We start from the raw sequence: 13,729 nt of genomic DNA on the forward strand, positions 1-13,729 counted from the left end.
TGTTGTAGCAATCGGAATCTACGAGCAGTTTCTTGTCGTTTCAGTCTTGTGTGTGGATTCCAAGTAAGTCTCTTGTCAAGATAGAGTCCTAAGTAAGTATAAAATTGTAAAATCATTGTTTAATTGTTGATGCTATCAGAATTTTGATAATATTAAACAGTAAATTTGGGTGTGGCACAAGTAAATAAAACAAATCTCATTCATATGATTGTCACCCTTACTGTTTGGCATCTCACCTATTCATAAATACTGTCTTTTGAAAATCGAAAGTCGAAAATAGTTGAGTCAGTGACTGATTTCGATTCTTTATTAACAAAACTAGATGAGATAGAAATCAATCAAATTAAAACCTAAAAATACGACTGAATTATACATGTTAAAATACTATTCATAGTTTCATAATAGGATATATAATCTGATGGAACTGTAGTTGTTGAATAATAAATTAAAATGTTTGACTCACCTCCAAATGACTCCCGCCGCTGCACTTGCTGCTGTTGCTGTTGCAGTACCTGTTGCAGCAGCCGTCTTTTTATAATTACCCTTAATTATGTAAAATTGGAAACATTTTAATAACGACAGTTGACACGTAATGTTTATATGTAAAATCTATGTTCGAAAAATTGAGAACAGAGACTAAACAAGCAATGTAAAATAATATTAGGTTGTTTTAGAAAGTTTATAAGTAAAGTATTAAGACACTCAATAGTTAATGAGCTAGATTATAAAATTAAATGGTTCAACTTACCGTCGTTCTTAAATTATCTACAAGGTATCAGCAGCCTCTTCTTCCTGTTTTGTCGGGCAAAAATGGTAATATAATACTGGTTCCAAAAAATGTTTAAAATTTAGCTATTATTTTTTTACATCATATTTAAAAATTATATTAATTCTAAACCCGGGCTTATCTCCGTATTAATAATTCGGAACCAACAGAACTATATGAGATATAAATCGACCAAATAAAAACCTAAAAATACGACTGAATTATATATGTTGATATACTATTGGTAGTTTCATAATAGGATATATAAGCTGATGGAACTGTAGTTGTTAATTTAGAAATTAAAATGTTTCACTCACGTTCATATCGTACTCGCCGCTGTTCCGGCAGCCGCCTTCTGTGTACTGCCCATGATTCTGTAAAATTGGAAACATTTGGATTGTTAGTTTACGATAATTGACATGTAATGGTTATATGTCGGGCTGTCTAGGCGGTAGCAGCCTCTTCGTTGATTCTTCTGTAAAAAAAAGTCTTCCTTAAATTTGCATATAATTTAAACATAAAATTGCGAACTTAGCCTAATCATATTATTATGATATGAAAGTATTAGTAAAACAATAATTTTTATTGAGGCTTGCCTTCGCCCAGCTCCTCCCATACTCTTTTCGTTTCTTCACTGCTGAATGCTTACATATACACACTCAAAGATCTTGTTACATTAGAAATAGCTTAATAACGCTAATTAGATAGATCAGTTTTAAAAAAATGTTGGGGAAGAGAGAATGTTTTTTGGAATACAATTCCAGACCTCGGGTAATTTAGGATAATCGCGTCAGATCAAACAAGTGTTGGATAGAAATTCCTCCGAAAGACTGATTTAAAATCAGAAAACGAAAAAAAAGTTCTATTTCAAATTAAGGTGTTAGAGAGAAATGGAGAAGGTAACAAAGTTAATGATACCATAAAAAGATAGAATGAAGAGCAATGTTATCATCAAGCGAAAGTTAAAAAAAATTCCTTAAACTGTAAGGTTATGTGGAGTGAATTTTTTTTGTGTGACATGCTTCTTAACATTGTCAGGACGAGGTTTTGACAACAGAGTTTTTAAATTATAATTATTAATTTTTATAACAGTGTAAATGTGACTAGAGATTAAAAAATATATTTTTTCATACACATACTTTGATTATCTCCATTTTCTTTATCCTTGTGTTTGCATAAATTTCAAGAGAGATTTTATTTATTTTGATTTGCTTTTTCATTTATTTATTTATTTTTATTCTTATTTATTTTAGTATGAATGTGATCATTCATCACTATTACCCATTGCCCACAACGGTGTGGCAGATTGTAATATCTATCAATAAATAAAGTTTTTTTTTTTTTTAAATCAATAAAATAATATAATTTTAGTTTTGATTTTAATGTTGTTTTAATTCTATATTGTTATTGCCGATTTGTACTCAATTGTATATCATTACTGTTTTCGACAATTTCAATTTCACCACTATAAAGTATATAATGATTTTATTGATTAATTTAATATTGTTATGAAAATTAATAATTTTGGATAGGTTATTAAATTTTTCAAAAAAACCTTTTAATTAATGATACCATAAAAAGGTAGACCATATGCCAGTGTTGATATTAAGCCAAAGCCAAACCCAATTCCAAAAATTGTTGTTATGCGAAGTGAACACGTGTAGTGTGAAACGCTTCATATATGTGAATAACATGCTTCAAAAATGTTTTGACAAGAGGATTTTTAAATTATTATTATTAATTTTTTGGGGGGAGGATGGAATTTTGTCAGTAACGACTTCTGGCAATGGTATATTTTTATTGTATCAGAAAAAGGTTTAGAATGTTTCAAAATTTGAAGCTGCATTTTTTTTTTTATCCTATAAATAAATTTGAAATCTCCATTTCCAATTACAGAGGTAGGTGTACGTGAGAAGAAATGGAAAAGGTGAGACAATTAATTATACCATAAAAAGATAGACCAAATACCAATCTAATTATCAAAAAAAAGCATTCAATAACAAAAAAATTCAAATAAGAAAAAAAAAGGTTTAGAATGTTTCAAAATTTGAAACTATGAGAAAATCGTAAAAAAGGTTTTGCCTTAAAAAAAGTTGTATTTTTTTTTTTAATCATATAAATAAATTTATTGATTTAAATGAATATTTAAATAATTTATTAATGCTGCAATTATTGGAATATGCTTAGTTCTGCCTTTGTCCTCATATTATTTTCAAAATTCTTAACTACCAGTGCTGAAATATTATTTTATTACCCTTTAAGTGTACCTAGGGCATAGGCTTAGGACAGTGTAACGGTATAGGGCAATTTTGCAGGTACCTCAGGCAACAAATTGAGCTCCACTACAAAAGGGTCCAATACCTCCTCAGCCATAATTTTGTCCCTTGCGGTCACAGCCGTCTTGGTCAAGGGTCGCCTTAATGGTCAAAGAGGAGTTTTACGACGGTGGGAAATGGCAGTGCACTCACAGCAGTTTAAACTTATTTGTTTATTCAGGAAAGTATAATGTTTAACTTAAGGACAGGTAGTATTCATGTAAATAGCTTTATTTGGAATTTAATGATATCTCATCCACTGGAGCGGAGAACAGAAAAATTACAGGATGTTATTCGATCAAGAAATCTGTTGTTAAGGTTCATAAAAATGTTGGAACATTATTAGTTGACTCTATTATTTAATAAATAGTTTTGTTGCTCTTTTTGTCTAAGAAATATCAATTAAATACTTTTCTACTTCATGAATATTTGTTGTGCTTTCATATCCGAGGTTTGCGATGTATTACCAAAAATATTCTCTCATCCTAAACATTTTTGAGCATGTTATCCACACATATAAAGGGTGTTAGACTACACATGTCCACTGCCTATAACCTTACAATTTTTGAAATTAGATTTGGCTTTCGCTTGATTATTTTTTTTTACCTTCTCTATTTCCTAACTCCGAAATTTCAAATGGAGTTTTTTATGGTTTATGATTTTTAATCGGACTTTAAGAGCAATTCAGATCGAAAACTTTTTTGATCTGATATGATTTTCTTAATTTAATTTAATTTAGGTCTGCATTGTATTTAAAAATATATTTTCTTAAACATTTTTGGAAAACTGATCTATCCAAGTAGTGTTTTTTCAAACAAAATAATCTCGAGTAATCGAATAGAGTAATTAAACTAAAATAAATTTCTTTTTAAAATAAATAATTTAATTTCTATCCATTTTAGTCTCAAAACATTTTATTTTTCTCACAAGTCCGACGTTTCGGCCAATCCGGCCATCCTCAGGAACAATCTACTTAATACAATTTTGGAATTATATAATTTAAAAACTCCATGCAGGCTATTCTGCCCAGGTCAAAACAACAATTTCTAATTAGTCATTATTCACATTAAAACCAAAATTAAAATCATTTATCACAGTCACTATTCCTTAAAAACTTTATAATAAATGGAAACAAAATTTAGAATCTTTAAATAAATTCAAAAAGAAAAATCCACAAATTTTAATTGTGAAATCAGATAAAACAAAGAAAGCGACATTAATAAATAAAAAAGATTATGATAGTAAAATGGAAATGGAATTGAATGAGGAAAAAAAAAAATAAAAAAAAAAAGATATGAATAAAAAAAAGGTTGTAATAAAGTTTTTAAGGAATAGTGACTGTGATAAATGATTTTAATTTTGGTTTTAATGTGAATAATGACTAATTAGAAATTGTTGTTTTGACCTAGGCAGAATAGCCTGCATGGAGTTAAGAGTTAAGTAGATTGTTCCTGAGGTTGGCCGGATTGGCCGAAACGTCGAACTTATAAGAAAAATAAAATGTTTTGAGACTAAAATGGATAGAAATTAAATTATTTATTTTTAAAAAATTTACCAGTCTCAAGAAAGTGTTTAAGATTATAAATTAAATTTCTTTATTATTTTCATACCATCTTGGAAACTTACGGTAAACATTTATTTAGATTTTTTAAAATTAAGAAACTATCGAAAATACTTATTTATAATTTATAAAATATTAGCTTCTAGAGAATAACCCAACATAAACAGCAGACATATCCAAATATAACATGCATAACATTATCAAATTAATCATTATTATTTCTTTTTCAGGTAAAATTTAAAATGTCGAAATAATATTCAAATGCTGTTATAATGTTAGGATATCAAATAAATATAATATCTGAAGTCAATTCGTAAAAACAATATAGCAGGAGAATTTATTAATCAAGTTACCAAACAAAATCTCTAATTGACATCCCAGAAATTAAACAGTACAATATCCACATAACATCAATTGTTTGTATTTTTTTTTAAATTAAATTATTCAAAATGATTATTGAAAATTTATAATTATGTTTTTTTAGCATAACGTATTACTAGTTTATATATATTTTTAAGTTAGATATATTGTTATTATATAATTAAGTTAAAATTATATATATTTAAATTAAGTTTAAAAATTTGTAATTTTACAGAGAGAGTCCAAATCAGGAATTGGTCTTCTATCTTTTTTCTAATTTTTTTTTTGGGGGGGTGCCTCAACCCAGCTGTGAGTTGGATTTAATTTCTAATCTTATAATAATATAATACGAAGACCTAGATGGCATTTAAATAATATTAGATTAAACACTACAAAATAATTTTTTTCTGTAAATTTTTTATCAGAATGAATGAACATTCACTTGTTTCAACTGATTTCATTCATTAGTTTTATCTATTTCTTCTATTTTATCATTTTATTGCATATCCAGTTGCATTGACGTTAATTGAAAATTATTAAAAATACTTTAAAATATCTTATGTAAATAATTTTCATCATTTTGTTGTTACTTTTCTTTTTATAGTTAGGAATCGTTACGTAGTTTTACAGAGTTTCGTTTTTCTTTAATAAAATAAAATAATATAAAAACTATTTATAATCTTTATGCTCAATTATCGTTTAGTGTAAACGGTCTGCAAAGACAAATTAATTTATAGTGTTTTTTTTTAACCTCTTAAAGTGATTTATTACTTAATATTTTTTTCTATTTCACAATCAAACTGATTGATATATTTTTATTATTTCAGGAGGACAATGCTTGGAAGGTGATCCAGACGGAACCCTTTCTAGCAAATAGAAAAAGGAAGATATCCGGGAATGGTGGAACAGTGAACTCAAGAAGTGCGTCTTCTGGAAGAAGATTATGATAATTTGATAGTTTTTTTTATTTTTATTTATATAATTTCTCAAAATATTAATTTTTTTAATAAATATAAAATTGTTTATTTTTTTAATATTGCTCACATATTTCTATATACTACTAGTACAAAATTTATAATTAATTGAGCAGTCTGTTGGCTGATTTGAAATTCGAGAAATTATCTGTTGTGTGAAAAATTAAATATATTTAGTATGATCAAGGGATTTAAGAGTGTTTGTTTTCAACTAAAAAGAGAATGAATGAACATTCACTTGTTTCAACTGATTTCATTCACTAGTTTTATCTATTTCTTCTACTTTAGCATTTTATTGCATATCTAGTTGCATTGACGTTAATTGAAGATTGTTAAAAATACTTTAAAATATCTTATGTAAACAATTTTCATCATTTTGTCGTTACTTTTCTTTTTTATAGTTAGGAATCGTTACGTAGTTTTACAGAGTTTCGTTTTTCTTTAATAACATAAAATAATATAAAAACTTTTTATAATGTTTATGCTCTATTATCTTGTTATAATAATTCAATCTTAAAATTAGCTGAAATACATTACATAAATGCTAGAATTGGGGGAACAAAGGAAATCAGACCTGATAGAGCTAATCCTTGAGAGGGGACCTCTGGCCTGTGCTCACTCAGTCGCAAGTCTTAGAGAAGAGATGTCCAGCTGAAGAGGCAGCGAGTGTGGCCCTGGGTGATACCCTGGGTGACACCTGGGTGACACCCCAGAGGCCGCACTCACATCACAGATTACAGGTGACCCTTCATCTCAGCTACACAAATTATTCCCATCATCTAAATTCAAACCGACAAAACTAACAATATTATATCCTTAATTAACAATATTAAATTCATAATTAACAATATTATATCCATATCATACAGCATGATCGTTTAAAATTTAATTTTTTGAATACACCTCTTCAATAAATAATGTAAAGAATTAATTAATGCTTCTCCTGGGTACAAAGAACGTGTTTATCATAACAAACAAATTCTGAGTTGGGATCAGGAGCTGATAAAACTATACAATTCGCAATAAACATATCATTGCTTGTAACTTATATTACATTACATATTTTATAATTATAACACATAGATTAATTATAAGACTGGCCTTCTTAAAAATTTAATGTTGATTTACTCAAATTTTAAAACTGACTCCAACTACTAAACTATTATTATTTTTTTTTTCAAATTAACTTGTTATTTTTTACTATTAGAAGGTAATTGTTTGTTTTATTCAAGTGTACTAATATCATTATTTTTTGTTATTAATTTTACTTTCCTCTTTTATTAAGAAGCATTATTCTTATCTATTTATTTTATTATTATTTTTCTTTTAATAAGAACATTTTATATAGTTAGGGGTGTCATTTGTATGACTATACCTCCTCATAATCAACTGTTAAAAAATATATACAAGTTATATCAACCATGTAAGGCCCACTACGCCGATCTGGTATAAAAATAAAATAAAATAAAAAAAAGAACTATTAAACAAACATTGAATTCAAAAGAATACATCAAACCCTAACTCACTGTTAATTATCCACGTCTATTCACTGTAAGCTATACGACCTTTCTACACTGCAGTATGCACTAGAACTAAGTGTACTCCAAGACCTAGGCAATCCATGTGTCTTATCTACTCCTTATTATCGAAGGCATAATCCAGCTGTTTATTTAGGTACTACAGCAGCCGCCATTATTCCTGGACTATCGTATCATTATAATTTAATTTTATGTCATCTCCACATAAGTCATCAATTGACAAAATTAATTATGATTACGTCCTGATTTTCCTCATTCTCGCCTTCTATTGGCACTCTGATTCCTTTTAGTGAAAAATCATGTGCACTATTAATGATTTATATTAGAGTTTCAATAACGCCCATAAATTTATTTTTCTGATGAAATAAAAAATATCCTCTTCCCCTGTGTTGCCCCCCTATATATCGTCCTCCCCCTTCAATAATAATAATAATTTAAAAATCCTCTTGTCAAAACATGTTATCTTCATATATAAAGGGATGAAACTACACATGCTAACTCCAAACTATCTTACAATTTTCGGAATTAAATTTAGCTTTCGCTTGATAATAAGATATATAAATGGTCTATCTTTTTATTGTATTTTTGATTTTCTTACTTTATCCATTTCTTCTCAAGTACACCTACCTCTGTAATTTGAAATGGAGATTTTAAATTTATTTATATGATAACAAAAAAAATACAATTATATTTTAAGGCAAAACCTTTTTCAAATTTTGAAATATTCCAAACCTATTTCTGATACAATAAAAATATACTATTGCCCTGAGTCGATACCGAGAAAACTCCATTCTCCTCCCCCCAAAAAATAATAATAATAATTTAAAAATCCTGCAGTCATAACTAACAAATAAAATTTTAAACTAACAAACTAAATTATGGACAAGAATTTGTGAGTGTGCTTGAAGTTTAGGATTTGGAAGCATACAGAAATGGGTTTGCCTGAGATGCACTGTCCAAAAAACGAAGAGGCAGTGCTTCCGGAGGAACTACCAAAAAATGCGCAGGACCCTCGGACACAAGCGGGTCCGTCGACCATCAGCCAGCCCAAGGATGTCAAAAGGACGCAGCAGGATGTCGAGCCCACGGCAGACCAAAACGAAATCAGACGTCGAAAAACGAAGAGGCGTTGGAAGGATCTGTACGAAGGTAGACCTACCTCTTTCAATATTATTATTATACTAATAATATATCATCACATTATGACTGTTGTTGTTGTTGTTTTCTGGGCTTTAGGACGTAAAACCCTGAGGTCAACGACGCCCATGTTTCGTGCTTTATAATTCTATTTCATTTATATTTATAATTCTATTTCACTTTAAATAATTTCGAAAAACAATTAAATAATTACTTCTTTTGGTATTTTTTATTACGTATAAAAGATTTTCTGGTTTAAATCTTATTTAGAAGTCCATTCCTTTTTAAGAAAACTAAGACCATTTCCACGTTCTTCTGGTCATCATTCAGAGCATCCGATACACTCGGTCCTACTCCCAATCTACTCAAGTTCCCAGAATAAAAATGACATTTCTCAAATATGTGACTGATCGTAAGTGCACTGTTGCAGTATTGACATTTTGGCGGTTGCTGCTTACTGATCAGATATCTATGAGTTAAACATGTATGACCTATTCTCAATCTGACAATATCTACCCCCCTCCCTGCGATTTGATGTGGTCCATGGTTCAGGGGTTTTTTAATAGTTTTTAATTTGCTTGGCGGGCTTTCATCCCACATGGCTTGCCAACTAGATGATATCTGATTTTTCATTGGAAGACTTATTTCTTGGTGTGTCAGAATGGCCGCGCCCTGACCTGGAAGAGCAAGTGCTTGTTTATCTGCAATGTCCGCCAGTTCATTTCCAGTGATCCCCACGTGACCCGTCACCCATATAAAGAAAACAGTATGTCCCAAGTTTTCGGGCATGTTGGTATAATTGTGAATTTTTATGACCGCCGGGTGTTTCGGGTAAATGATCTTCATGGCTTTTAGTGAACTTAAAGAGTCGGTAATGATAACTATTATGACAGGATAAGGTTTACAATTTTAAGTTTAAATTATATTTATATTTAATTTAAGTTTAAATGTTAATAATTTTACAGAAGCAATGGAAGTCAAACGTGAGCATTTAGAATGGGCCATGAGGTTCCTACCGCGTCGGCAACAATCCCCCACCAAAGAGGTGAGTTGGATGATTTAATTTATAAGCTTATAATAATAAATGTCAATAGAAATCTATATATATTTTATAAAATTATAAATATCTCAGTCCCAGAATACGCAGGCGGACAACGAGAAGAAAACTTCTTCGAACATCTCTGATAAGGTATGAAAACCATCCACTGACTTATTCTATGAGAAATCTGATTTATGATATATATATTTATGTATTATGTATATATATATTTTTGATATTTATTTATTTATGATATATATAAACTATCCAATAGTTTATGTAGCAATGATAGCGTAAGTTTGAAGCGTAAATGTTGTTGAGAGATTTATATGTAGATATAATACCTTTACTACGAAGGTCATTTCTTACCATTGCTTTGAACCCGTTCATGTGTATCTTAAGTATAAGTTCCTAGATTTATGTAAAAAACAAGATAACCAATAACTAAAAGAATATATAAAATTGTCAATACTGGTAATATTAGTTCAATTTAAACTTGGAATTTTGGAAAAGTTGAGCAGCTATAATGTTGTAGGAAGTGAACAGATTTTATTTTGTTCGAATTCAATATTTTGTTAGATAAACTTCTTTTTAACTTTTCTACTCAAGAAATATTTAGCTTTATCTATCTATAATGCTAAAATACGTATATATAAAATAATAAATATTACATAAACTTATAAATATTTCAGAAACCGTGAATGATGTCGGCCAGAGGACTTCTTATTAACCAATGACTCGGTGTTCAATTCACATCATGATTCCAGATATATTTGTAATATTGTTAACAATTTATTGTAATTTGTTTTTAATATAAATTTATTGTTATTACAAATTTATTAATACATTCATTTACACTGTGGTTTATTTTAAATTATCATTATATTCAACTTTATAATACCTAATTAAATACACAATCCTATACAATAAAACAATAAAGAGAGGTTATCAAATCAATCCCACACAAAATAAATTAGTTCTATAGAACCAATTAATATCATTCATTTCTTATACAAATGAGCCGAGGAATAAAATTTAAAATTAGAATGAAGCAGTGGTGATTTTCAAAACCATCGAAATGGGTTACTGTCCACCAGTTTTTGACTTTTTTTGAAGTTCTGAATTTTTAACACTGAATTGTCACAAAAGTTAAATTTGATTGTAAACACTTGAGCGTCAATAGCTTGTGTAGTTGGAGGGTGTCATAATTGAAAAGAAGCACTATAAACTTATAACAGTAAAACAAAAATGAAAATATAAAAAATATTTGAAAAAAATATTTTTTTTCTAAATTAGTATAAATAAAAAATAAAAGTTGATTAAAATGATAAACATATACAAAATTAAATTAAATTCTGATAAAATATACACGAAGAATGAGAAGGGATACATCAAAAAGATGAACTCTGGAAGCTGGGAATTACAAAAGGAGGTCGGAATTACCTCAGACGAAAACCACATTATATGAAGGCTAATAGGGAAGAAAAGAGAAGCACAGGTAAGGATGAGGGTCAGTAGAATTAAAGACACAACCCTTTGAAAGAATGAAGGAAATATGTACAAATAGAAAGAGAAATCAGTAGGAAATCGAAACTTGTCCCACTTTAATTTCAGAAAAAGGCTGAAACGACAAGAAACTGCTCTTAGATTCCGATTGCTACAACACTTACTTGACAAACGCTCTAAACTTCCCATTCACTGCAAAAATTTAGTATACACTACGATAATCAGACCAATTTGGACACATGGAATTGAGCTCTGGGGCTCCATCAAATTCCTCCCTCATCCAATCCTTACAATCCAAAATCCTTGATGCTCCTTATTACGTTACAAATAAACTCATTCACAAAGACCTTAACATCACATTCGTTCCAGATTTGGCCCAAAACAGATATGCCAAACAGATCATTCCAAATTCCTTACCCATCCTAACCCAAACTACCTAATTGTTAATCTTTCACCTTAACAATCCCTGATAATCCTCTGAGGCGTCTAAAAAGAAGATGGCCACGGGACCTTCTAATTTAAATTAATGCTTGAAGTACCACCAATGGGTGGTTCCTTTCCAAGATTTTAAAGTGTATATGAAACATACAACATATTTACTTATTGTATTTATTATTCGTACAGTTGTAAAACATATTAAATAAATTTAAAAAAAATAATTTCAGAACAGGAGAAATATATAAAAATTTTCGTAACAAAATGAGACGTAGTCCTGACAGCTTAAACCTTAGAGAGTTTATTTGAGATATTACATTTGTTTTTATTTTTTATTATTCTATTAAGTAGAATAATAAAAAAAAGTGGGAGTAATCTCCCTCATAAAAAACTCACTTGGTGCCTAGGATTATAAAATTTAGCGCTACAGGTAAGTTTCCAAATTTTCTATGCCGTTCAGTAATGAAAAATCAAATTAATTTTTGTGAATTTGAAAACAGATTGAACTGAGCAAAAAAGTGATAAATAAATGCAAAGAATTTCGAATAAATATTTTTATTTTATAAAGGGAAAATTGGAAATATTTGCAGATACTGAAGTTTTACTCCTTGGCCTCACGGTATTCTCACCAATGAATTATTTTATTATACTTGAAGGGTGGCTTAAATCTGGATATAGGAACTACATTTAAGGCATAGGGTAAGGTAACAGTTTTTGAATAAACATAAGGGAATAAATTTTATAAACCTTGGCAATGAGGGGTACAATGGTGTACAATAGTTCAATGGTCAGACCTATTTTTATCTTCATATTTTCATTAACTTGTTTAATTTAAATTAGAAAAAAAGAGAAATGGAATATGTACTGATATATACAAGAGCTAAGCACCATCGTGAAGTAAGCCATCGATACAGTCTCCTTATCCGTAAGATCTTTTAGATAAGAATCAGAAGAGTAACCGATCCCCCCCTACTACTCACCCACACTCACCGCATTGACGTGTCCTGAAATGGGTAAAAAAATATCCCGTGCAGTGCCGGTACTGTGGCCTCGTAGCGCCGTGCAGTGGGCTGTCAGAGCTGACAGCTTGCCTGGGTCTCTTGGGACAAAAATAAAGACAAACAAAATTTACATCAAAAATATTCACTGCTATTGTACAATGTCTTTTCCACTATCTAGATCGGATTACCAAGATATTGAATAAGAACCACTTTCCCCCGTTCTATTGCTGAAGTACTGGAGGTTTACAGGAAATATAAAAAATATAATTTTATACCCGTATTAGTGGTCAAGTCTTTCAAAATTCCTTTTTTTTTTTTGCGACCATTTCGAAATATTCTGCTACTTCGTTGTTCCCTAAATAAATGTTGTCAATGATTCAAAGATACTCTTTGCTAATAATTTAATTTGAGTCAGATTTTTTTTAAAATCATTGTATTTTTAAGGGTTTCGGATTTATCGTCCGATGGATTTATCCTGCGTTGTTGCCCAGCAAGACCAAGGGGATGGAATAAGTATATATTTATTTATAAAAGTTCATTTATTTTTATTTACAGGCAACGCCAAGAACTTTAAGGGCTGATAGTAGAGTGTATATGTGTCCGCTTGAAAATGTCTTAAAGGAACATTAAAAATATATTTTCTTATTTATTTATTTTTTTTATAGGCACAACAGACCGTGGGGTCTAAGGCCACACGCTAAGTACTACAGAAATACATCGCACGTTTCTTGACGTTGTTTTCATAGGGTAAGTTCTTCACTCCCACGCCTATTTTTGTAAGTGCCAAAATCCCACAGTGACCAAAGGCTAACGGACCTCACAAATGCCCGGGGAGAGTATTGTATAATGATATGCTTGAAAAAATCACAAGTAGGGCCGTGGACTCGAACTCACAACCTTGGGGTTGGTAGACAGGCGCGTTACTTTTTCTTACTTTATAATACTATCTATTTTGCTTATTTCAAAAGAATTAAAAAATTTTTTTTCCTGAAGTGATTACAGCATTTCAAATAATTTATATTAATGCTGAATCTTTTTCCTACTACCAATAAGGAAATCACAGTAATAAAATTATTAGTATAAAAGATTTTTAAAAA

At 29.6% G+C, this 13,729-nt stretch overlaps 1 protein-coding gene and 1 long non-coding RNA gene across 2 annotated transcripts; one reads left to right on the plus strand and one right to left on the minus strand.

Moving 5' to 3' along the window:
• Window positions 1-27: 27 nt before the first annotated feature.
• Window positions 28-7,558, minus strand: LOC136796336 (uncharacterized). The gene is made up of 4 exons (XR_010844040.1): window positions 7,503-7,558; window positions 6,551-6,755; window positions 1,084-1,140; window positions 28-792 (listed from the first exon to the last, which is right to left on the minus strand). It is a non-coding gene; the product is annotated as an uncharacterized lncRNA (long non-coding RNA).
• On the plus strand, window positions 6,603-10,552 carry LOC106684129 (uncharacterized). The gene is made up of 5 exons (XM_014426028.3): window positions 6,603-6,716; window positions 8,428-8,663; window positions 9,617-9,696; window positions 9,784-9,840; window positions 10,383-10,552. Exons 2-5 carry the CDS (start codon window positions 8,447-8,449, stop codon window positions 10,389-10,391), a joined length of 363 nt encoding a protein of 120 aa, XP_014281514.1. The 5' UTR covers window positions 6,603-6,716; window positions 8,428-8,446; the 3' UTR covers window positions 10,392-10,552.
• Window positions 10,553-13,729: the final 3,177 nt, after the last annotated feature.

The sequence above is a fragment of the Halyomorpha halys genome, unplaced genomic scaffold, assembly GCF_000696795.3.
Source record: "Halyomorpha halys isolate HHAL.00 unplaced genomic scaffold, Hhal_1.1 Scaffold547.1, whole genome shotgun sequence".
Lineage (NCBI taxonomy): Eukaryota > Metazoa > Arthropoda > Insecta > Hemiptera > Pentatomidae > Halyomorpha > Halyomorpha halys.